The sequence below is a fragment of the Gymnoscopelus braueri genome, assembly GCF_963280865.1.
Source record: "Gymnoscopelus braueri genome assembly, chromosome: 10".
NCBI lineage: Eukaryota > Metazoa > Chordata > Actinopteri > Myctophiformes > Myctophidae > Gymnoscopelus > Gymnoscopelus braueri.
The window spans coordinates 52,047,737-52,057,874 of record NC_137611.1 but is presented as its reverse complement, the minus strand read 5'-3'; the positions used below and the strand labels follow the sequence as shown (position 1 = coordinate 52,057,874).

The 10,138-nt window shown below is 39.3% G+C and overlaps 1 protein-coding gene across 2 annotated transcripts; it reads left to right on the top strand.

Annotated features, from left to right (window-relative positions):
- Positions 1 to 1,893: 1,893 nt before the first annotated feature.
- On the top strand, positions 1,894 to 9,702 carry LOC308092735 (C-type lectin domain family 17, member A-like). 2 transcript variants are annotated; one of them, XM_080438835.1, is made up of 6 exons: positions 1,894 to 2,008; positions 6,409 to 6,523; positions 7,389 to 7,481; positions 8,655 to 8,797; positions 8,994 to 9,097; positions 9,204 to 9,702. In XM_080438835.1, the coding sequence occupies exons 1-6, from the start codon at positions 1,949 to 1,951 to the stop codon at positions 9,325 to 9,327; spliced, it is 639 nt and encodes a 212-aa protein (XP_080294961.1). In that variant the 5' UTR covers positions 1,894 to 1,948; the 3' UTR covers positions 9,328 to 9,702. The 2 variants fall into 2 exon arrangements, with proteins under 2 accessions (XP_080294961.1, XP_080294962.1); XM_080438836.1 differs by lacking the exon at positions 1,894 to 2,008 and adding an exon at positions 4,118 to 4,193 and having other exon boundaries at positions 6,385 to 6,523.
- The last annotated feature ends 436 nt before the right edge of the window (positions 9,703 to 10,138 follow it).

Sequence of the window (10,138 nt, the reverse complement as noted above, 5' to 3'; positions counted from 1 at the left end):
AATCAAATGTTTGGGGGATGATTGGATGTTGTGTTCATGATATAAGGCACTTTTTTTTTCATATATCATTCATATCATCATTCATACACGCACGCCTGTACACTCAACACGTGTAATAGCATCTTGCTTAAGGTAGCTCTCCACCAAACAGACTACTACATATTACTACAGACTGGCAGAGGGACGTGCTGGCCCGTGTTTTTAACTTTTTTTCCTCCTCCACTTTTTGGGTCTGGGTGGCCCACAAAGTAAATATAACTCATGTAATTGGCCCACTGGCTTGTCTCTCATCTGAAATGGCCAATCCTTGAGTAGCACCGGCCCACATTACCTCCAGTATTTTATCATTATTGTGCATTTTTCATTGTATATTTTCATTATAATGAATAAAATTGTTTATTTTTATTATAAATAAAAATATAAGGCACACATGCACGCACTGCCTGCCTGCCTGCCTGCCTGCCTGCCAGCCAGCCAGCCAGCCAGCCAGCCAGTCTTTGCATGTTCACCTCTTGGCTAAGAATATATTCTCAAAGTAGACACTAGCATTTTCTGATTCAAGTTGAATTTTGTTTCAAAAAAAGAATCATACATTACATCCAGCTAAACATCCTTTTTATTTTTATTTTAAACAATTGAACATACATCAAAAATAAATAACATGATACAGAGATAATAAAAGTCAAGTAAAAGAATCCTTATGGCTACGTACCACTAATCAATGTGTTTAAGACATTTTTCAATGTTAATTACATTTCTACAGTGTCTCTCTAACGTATGTGCTTTATACATGATATTCCTTTTTAAAATAAAAGGAATGCGATGTGACAGGATGTTCTGTTTCTGAGATGGCTATGGCTACAGTGCCATAAGCATGTATGCTTCAGGGGTCGGCAACCTTTGTGTGTGTGTGTGTGTGTGTGTGTGTGTGTGTGTGTGTGTGTGTGTGTGTGTGTGTGTGTGTGTGTGTGTGTGTGTGTGTGTGTGTGTGTGCGCACCCATGCGTTACAGCAGATCAGGCCATTTGCCAGAAATGTTGAAATCTTATGGAGAAGTGAAAATGTGTGAGGAATGTGAAAGCATGTATACTCTCTTTGTACTGTGTTATCATCACATTGCTGTATTGTTTTCACGATGCATTTACAGAACATCATAACTCTCTGAAACCATAATAATGAATGCTGACTTGCTTGTTCAACCATGGTGCAACACAATTAGAAACACCTGTACAAACTTCGGTATAGAAATGCAACTATGCATGCAACAGCATGGCAGTGTTCTGATATACTGTGTGTGTGTCTGTGTGTGTGCGTGTGTGTGTGTGTGTGTGTGTGTGTGTGTGTGTGTGTGTGTGTGTGTGTGTGTGTGTGTGTGTGTGTGTGTGTGTGTGTGTGTGTGTGTGTGTGTGTGTGTGTGTGTGTGTGTGCAGGCCCGCTGACAGGCGGGGCTAAAGGGGACAGTTGTCCCCCCACCCGGAGGGAGGGGGCCTCAGGCGGGGGGGGGTCCTGCCGGCAGAGACGTCGCAAACTTCTTAACATAAGAATTCATTTAATTTATATTTGTGTGGCGGTGGACTGGTGGAAATGCGCGCTGCGTGCGTCGCAACCTGTCTGTGTGTGTGTGTGTGTGTGTGTGTGTGTGTGTGTGTGTGTGTGTGTGTGTGTGTGTGTGTGTGTGTGTGTGTGTGTGTGTGTGTGTGTGTGTGTGTGTGTGTGTGCGCTGCTGCGCATCTGATCAGAGAGAGAGAGAGAGAGAGAGGGGGGGGGGTTGCCAGGTATCTATGAAAAAAAGCAAAAATTGAGGTCCTTGGTATTCAATTCATAAACATATAATATTCATAGACCGGTTGCTTATTGCTCTCACAGAATAAATGGCAACACTAGAAGTTACCACTCACGGGTGACGGGGGAGAAAAGTAAACAGGATTTATGATGAGACAGAAAATAACATGTTTTCAACTAGACATGATGAATTTAGGAGATGTTTGGACGCTGGAGGGACATCTATTGTGAGTACAGAATGTTTAATGTGCATACATGGCCGCCGTGCCTGACTGAGTAAAAGTGCAAAAGTATAAAATGCACTCGTATCAAAAGTAAAAGTACTCATTATGCAGAATGTCCCATTTCAAGTTTTCAAATGTATAAAAACCTTTTGAAAATAGCAGATCTACAAGCTTGTAGATCTCTGTGAGCTGTAGATCTCAGCCCTATATAGGCTACATTTCGGCCATTTGAAAATAGCCATCTACGTTGCATCGCAATGTAAATTGTGAGTAAAAGTACTCACAAGGACTGGAGTACTTTTACTTTTGGTACTCAAAGTACATTTTTATACCAATACTTTTGTACCTTTACTGAAATACATTTTGAATTGACTTTTACTTAAGGGAGTATTTCTACATTGCAGTATTCATACTTTTACTTAAGTAAAACATGTGAATACTTTTTCCACCACTGGTTATGAACAGAACTGACTATATATTGGCTTGAGGTGGCTAAAGTGGCCAACGTGAAATCGCGCAAAGACACCCGACGGTAAAAAAATATAATAAATTAATTCAAAAACCGAAAACCCGAAAAAAATTATAAGAAATTGATAAATAACCGAATTAAAACCGGAAAAAAAATCTCGCGCGAAGCGCGTGCGCGAGGAGGGGCCTCATGCACGCGCACGTGCATGGGGCATGGGGGGGCCCACTTTCGAAAAACCTGTCCCCCCACCCAAGAATCCTGTCATCGGCCCTGTGTGTGTGTGTCAGTGGCGGAGCGTCCGGGGAGGCCAGGGAGGCGGCCGCCTCCGGGCCCGCGACCCAGGAGGGCCCGGGCCGTCAGATAATAAATCGGTAAAATCAGGCAAAAATAAGAATTAAACAACATAACCCTAACCCTACCCTAACCCTAAAACCGAAATAAAGTGCCAAAAAGCCCCCCAAAAAGTGACCGAATCCGCGGAAAACCCGCAAAATTTGGCGCGCGTGCGTGCGTGCATGCGCAGGGGGGGCCTGATCACTGCGCTGTGCCTCCCGGCCCGGCTTTCAGTTGTTCCGCCACTGGTGTGTGTGTGTGTGTGTGTGTGTGTGTGTGTGTGTGTGTGTGTGTGTGTGTGTGTGTGTGTGTGTGTGTGTGTGTGTGTGTTTGTGTGTGTGTGTGTGTGTGTGTGTCAGCCAGTCTGCATGTTCACCTCTTGGCTAAGAATATTATTTTCTCAAAGTAGACACTAGCATTTTATGATTTGAATTGTGTTTAAAAAAATAATAATCATACATTACATCCAGCTAAACTTCCTTTTACTTTTTTTTTAAAAACAATTCAACATAATTGTCAAAAAGAAATAACATGATACAGAGATAATAAAAGTCGAGTAAAAGAATCCTTATGGCTACCGCTAATCAATATCATCATTATTATTATTTCATTTCTACAGTGTCTCTCTAACTTATGTGCTTTATATACATGATATTCTTTTATAAAATCAAAGGAGTGAGATGTGACAGGATGTTCAGTTTCTGTTTCTGAGAACAACAGGATGTTCCTCTGCTCCCTGTTCCGCTTTCTATTCCGTTACAGCGTAGTGTTGTGAATGTGAGCCTTCTCAAATGCAAAGGTCTGGAAGTGTCAGTTAAACAGACTTACAACTTGCAGACATTCAAACGCTTAACAAAGGGCTTGGTTATTGGACAAGGTTCCAGAAAAGGTTCAGGTGGGATACGAAAAAAAAAAAAATCTTGCAGAAAACCCATACTTTCACTTCCACTTGTGCCACACTCACTCAGATCAGAGCATTCATTCAAATCAGTGCATTCATTATATGGTTTCAGAGAGTTTTGATGTTCTGTAAATGCATCGTGAAAACAATACAGCAATGTGATGATAACACAGTACAAAGAGAGTATACATGCTTTCACATTCCTCACACACTTTCAGTTCTCCATAAGATTTCTACTGCAAAACATGGGTGTCTACCACCCTAGCACGCAAGCTTGAACGCTTGCACGCACGCACGCGCGTGTGCGCGCGCGCACACACACACACACACACACACACACACACACACACACACACACACACACACACACACACACACACACACACACACCTAAGTATGGTCAAATCACCAGATTTGTATAACAGAGAACAGACAGACTCCTCATCTCTCCTCTTGTTACGGAGCAACAACAGACTCAGAACACAGTAAGTCACCATAAGAACCTCTTATAATGGATTTATTTAATTTATTTGAACAGTTATTATAAACATAAGCATAACATGATAGTTATTTCCATGGGAAAGTTTACATTATTAGTTGTTGTGCCGGTGAGGCGAAGCCCTAGGGGGGCTTATGTGAGTACCTCACCGTTCGCATTACGTATAAATGTATTTATTTAATATTAAAAACAAAAATAAAAACAAAACAAAAAACTATGATCTATAAACATAAGATAAAGAAAAATAAAAGTACAGACTTGGCAGAAGAAACAAAAAAAAATATTGATTAGGACAAAGCAAAGACATGATAAACGACAAACTGAGGACTAAATTCTTAGAGTAGAGTATTTTTTAAAACACCTGCAAAAGTAAATTAGGAACAGTATTTAAAACATGTACACTACTATGTTGTTTGGCTCTTGGTCAGAGTGTTAAATTCATATATAGGATGAAACTGAAGGTGATCTTTTTCACTTCAGAGGACAATGTGTCAATGGGTGTTATCATTTATCATTTAACCCATTAAGACTTTTTTCATGTCAAGGACCCCCAAAATGATATGTTTTTGTCCACAGACACCCCATCTCAAAATATGTTGTTCCAGGGACCCCCAGAAGCAAAGATTTGAGTTAAAATGTATACATATGTTCAAATATTTGCAAATCTTTTCACACATTTTTTTCAAAAAAATAGCAGATCTACTTGTATATCTGGTTTTTTTTTTTGTAATAGCCAAGTGACACAGATGCGTTCCCGGTCTTAAGTGGTGGGTGCTTTGATTCACAAGAGTTCTTCTTTTATTATTAACTAATGACTTCTTTTATTATTAACTAATGAACTGGTCAGTGAAAACATTTATCAAATATTAATTCACAAAATAATAATTATTGTCTATGCAAAGGTTTTTAGTGGAAAAGTACACACTCTCTTTACACTGGTGTTGAATGTAGGCTATACTCTTTCTGACATGTACTCTCAATGTTGGAACGATCTATATCAGTGGTTCCCAGAGAGACATTCGCTGTCTCCCCCGTGACCCAAACTAGTGAAAATAGCCGATCTACAAGCTCACAACGTGTCGCAATGTGACACGTTGTATGAGCTTGTAGATCTGATACTTTCATTACTTCTTCAGTTGTACATTTGTTTTATTAAAATAAAATAAAATAATAATAATAATACTGATAATACTAATATAATAATAATCTCTAATATAATATAAAAAACTGTACAAAATGAAAAAAGGGATATTTACCTGTGACCTATACAAACAGGTCTGCGATCCAAAAGTGGGCCCTGACCCGTTGTTTGGGAAACACTGATCTATATAATCCATTAAAAACAGCTCATGCTGTCTAACTGATTTAACACACTTGGAGATCTTCTTCCTATGCAGATCAATGCTTACACAATGGCATCCTGTACAAGTTACCAATTAGTATGGAATTTGAATTAAATGATAACTGAGGTGATGTGTGTTACGTTACTATACAGTCAGTGGTGGAATGTAACTAAGTACATTCAGTGCAATTTTTTTAACTTTTTTACTTTACTGGAGTATTTCCAGTTTTTTGTACTTTTACTTCTACTCCACTACATCTCAGAGGCAAATATTGTACTTTTACTCCACTACATTTATATTGACACTTAGTTAGTAGTTGCTTTGTAGATTTTGATTATTTTTATAAAACATACATTACCCACTGTCAGCCCTATACATTTCGGCCATTTGAAAGTAGCCGATCTACCAGCTCACAAGGTGTCGCATCGCGACGCATTGTGAGCTTGTAGATCGGCTATTTTCAAAAGATTTTGGTAGCACTTTACAATAATGACCAGTTATAAAGCATTTATAGACGTTTATAAACAGTTTGTAGACTATTAACAAATAATTAATAGATTTTTTTTATAAATGTTATACATTTGAAAATTTGTGAAATGGTACATTCTGCATAATGATTACTTTCTACTTTTGGTACTTTAAGTACATTTTTATACCAATACTTTTGTACTTTTACTCAAGTAAATTTTGAATTTCGGACTTTTACTTGTAACAGAGTATTTCTACATTGCAGTATTGATACTTTTACTTAAGTAAAAAAAAAAGAGTACTTTTTCCTCCACTGCATACAAGTATACTTGTAGTAATTATGAGTTACTTGTGTGTTATTCATAGATGTCCACACGTCATTCTGTCCAGCCAGACACACTGAGGTTCGCTGGAGGAGTCAGGGAGGAGAGACAGGAGGAGATAGGAGAGGAGGAAGTGAACGTGGAGTCACACCAAGGCTCACAGGAGGCTACAGGAGGTCATGGTACACAAATATAATATTGTTTGCTTTGTATCCCTTTTTTTTTTTTTTTTTTTTTTTTAAGCACAGGATAAAAATATACATTTCCGTTCAAATATATGGGTTGCTAATTTTTTTTTCAAAAACAAACATCAATTGTTACAGGTATAATGCATAGTTTTCTATGCATTTCGGGTTTTTTGGGGGGTTTGACCCCCATTTTTTTCCGGCCTCGCGGCTTTGCCGCGCGCCCAGGGTAGGTGTCCCTTATTTCAATCTCTGGGAGTTGGCAACCCTAACCTTGCCATACCTTAGCTTTTGCTGAACTGATGCCACTGGACATACACACAAAATAAACAGGTACAGTGAAAAGAATATGATGTCAAAATGTACATTTTCTTATAACAATAACAATGCGTAGTGTGTGTTACAAAATCTAAAAATCCAAAATAGGACCGTCATTTTTAGCTTGCACTTGGACTTTTGGTATTTTGCTGAGTGGCCCCTGAGCCATCTTAAGTTGAGTAGCCCTGACGTAGAGCCTTCGTCCTCCTCCTCCCGCCCAACACTCCCTGCTGACAGGCGCTGCCCTCAGCCTGTAGGAATAGCAAACATCTGTAACTCAAATTTTTGCTCCTGGGGGGTCCCTGGAACAAAATGTTTTTGACAAATGTTCGGTTAAATATATATTCAAAGATTTGCACACATTTTCACGATTTTTCAAAAATTGCAGATTTACAAGCTCAGCGTGGCACCCAGTGCCGCGCTGAGCTTGCGTTCCCGGATTGAATGGGTTAACGATATTATATTCACTCTGTGTTGTTTGAAATGAAACATTGAAGGTGATCATATTAAAGTTAAAGAACTGTATTGTGCTAATATCCTCCAGGTGTTCAGAGAGGCCTCATCATAACAGCTGCAGTGTGTCTGGTGCTGCTGTGTTTACTACTGGCGTTAAGAACCACAGACATGGTCCTGCAGCGTGAGTATCAGCTGCTCAAAGGTTCAATTCATGCACTTGTATCAATAAACTGAGACATAAGAGCCTTAAAGGTCTAGTCTAGTGAAATGAAAGACATGTTTTTCACATTTTTAGAGCATATCCGTGGTCATTATATGGGCATACCTAACAATGGATGATTTTTTTTTCAAAAGTCCATAAAAAGACAATCTTAAATTACTTCCTGTGAACGAAAGCGTGCTGCGTGATGACAAAGATACACTTTCATGAATATAAATGAATCTTGATTTCGTTCACCTGTGGGATTCCCATAGCTGCACATTCCTCCAAACACAGCTGATTTTAATTACAGAGCTAGTTTTGAAGATGACATGTATTGTACCCTGCAGGAGCAGGGTACAAACAATAATAACTGGCCGGCAGTGGTTCAGGGGTAGAGTGGCCGGTAGAGCGGCCGGATGGGGGCTGCGAGGTTCCCGCGAGGTTCCCAGTTTGATCCCGGGCTCCGCCAGAGTTAGTGCCGAAGTGTCCTTGAGCAAGACGCTGAACCCCTAATTGCTCCCGATGAGCAGGTTGGTGCCTTGCATGGTTTCCTCCACCATCGGTGTATGAATGTGTGGGTGAATGTAATGCACAATCTAAGTAACGCGCCTTGGATAAAAGCGCTATATAAATGCAACATTTACCACTGTGCACTAAGTGAGGTTCTAACGTGCCTGAAGGGATGGAACCTTTTGATTAAGAGGCCGTTTCAGACTGAAACTTCAAAATAAAATTACCAAGAATGTCATTGCACTGGACCTTTAATGCATCATTTTGATCGTTTGTGGGTTCCCTGGTAGCCTACCTTGTTATACAGGTTGAGACCTAATCACATAAAACACACACACACACACACACACACACACACACACACACACACACACACACACACACACACACACACACACACACACACACACACACACACACTCAGTTTTCACATGATGCGAGTTCATTATTCCGACATCCCAATAGTTCAACAAACGTTAGGTTAGTGTGAGGTTAAGGGTTAGGGTTAGGATTAGGGGTAGTTATAATGGGCTAAATGGGGTTAGTCGGACCAACGGGATGTGGGAATAATGGGCTGTTGGAATAATGACATGGGGTCAAAGCTCAGAAATACCATCAGTAAACCTCTTGTTTGATGTTTAGTCAAGTCGTGTCCCAGTGGATGGAAGCAGTTTGGAGACAGCTGTTATTACAGCTCTACTGGATGGAAAACCTGGGAGCAAAGTAGACAACAATGTCTGAAGGAAGGAGCAGATCTGGTGATCATTAACAGTGGAGAAGAACAGGTTAGTGTATGTGTGTGTGTGTGTGTGTGTGTGTGTGTGTGTGTGTGTGTGTGTGTGTGTGTGTGTGTGTGTGTGTGTGTGTGTGTGTGTGTGTGTGTGTGTGTGTGTGTCAATCGTCCACATAGATGCATGTGATGCAATTATCTGAGTTACAGAAAATGATGTAATTTGAATTCAATCATGTACAAATGATCAGGAATTCGTTGGAGGATTGTGCAGTTTTTCAGAAATGTCATGGATTGGACTGAACAGGACTAAGGGCAAATGGATGTGGGTGGATAGAACACCACTGACAACACAGTGAGACATGTTATACGTTTTTTATACATTAATTATAATTCTATGAAAAACAGTGAATCACTGTATAATGTGAATGACTGATGGTACATTGTTGTTTATTTTGCAGGTACTGGGGTCCTGAACAGCCTGAGAAGTATGCAGACCTGAACTGTGCATACTACTGGCATGGAGAACGACATTGGTATAATGCAATCTGTACATATAAAAGAGTCTGGATCTGTGAGAAGTGATTTCTCTCTTCATGCTCTTCCTGTCAGACAAACTCCACGTCCAAATATATGGCTGTGTGGATGGAATTTCATTAACATTTTTATTTTGCAACTATGCTATGCAATCTTGCTTTTATCATGTCTTTTTGACCTTCCTTATTATATTTCTACTGATACGCAGTTGGGGAGGTTTAAGCACAAAATTTCATATGATAATAATTAACAATTCTGCTGACCTATTGAGACATATACTGTACTGTAAGCGCTTGATAATACTCTGTATTTAAAAGGATGATGAATGTATTCTTGTGTCTAGATTAAAACATTTACTCTCAAAGTTTAAAGGACTTGGCCACGGACCCCCATATCCAAATATTTTGTTCCAGGGACCCCCAGAAGCAAAGATTTGAGTTAAAGATGTTTGCTTTAAAAAAAACTATATATATATATATATATATATATATATATATATATATATATATATATATATATATATAGGCCTAGGCTATTCAAAGATTTGCACACTTTTTCAACATTTTTGGAGTTGTGGAGTTCATTCAGATAGTTAAGCCACACAGTGTTTTAGTTCATTCTCCCTGTCTGCAGAGTTGACGTGAAGAGATGTGTGTCCATTGACCAGGAAGTGTTTGTTTTATGTTTTCATGTTTTCATGTGTGAAATGCCCTTGTTTGTATTTTGTGTTTCTTAACAATACTGCAACTGTTTGCTCATTTCAAAGTCTACACAGGTGAAATACAGTAGATAAGTGATTCTTGTTTAACCAGAGAGTCGACACATTTGACTGTATAGAGTTTATATGCTGTTTATTTCT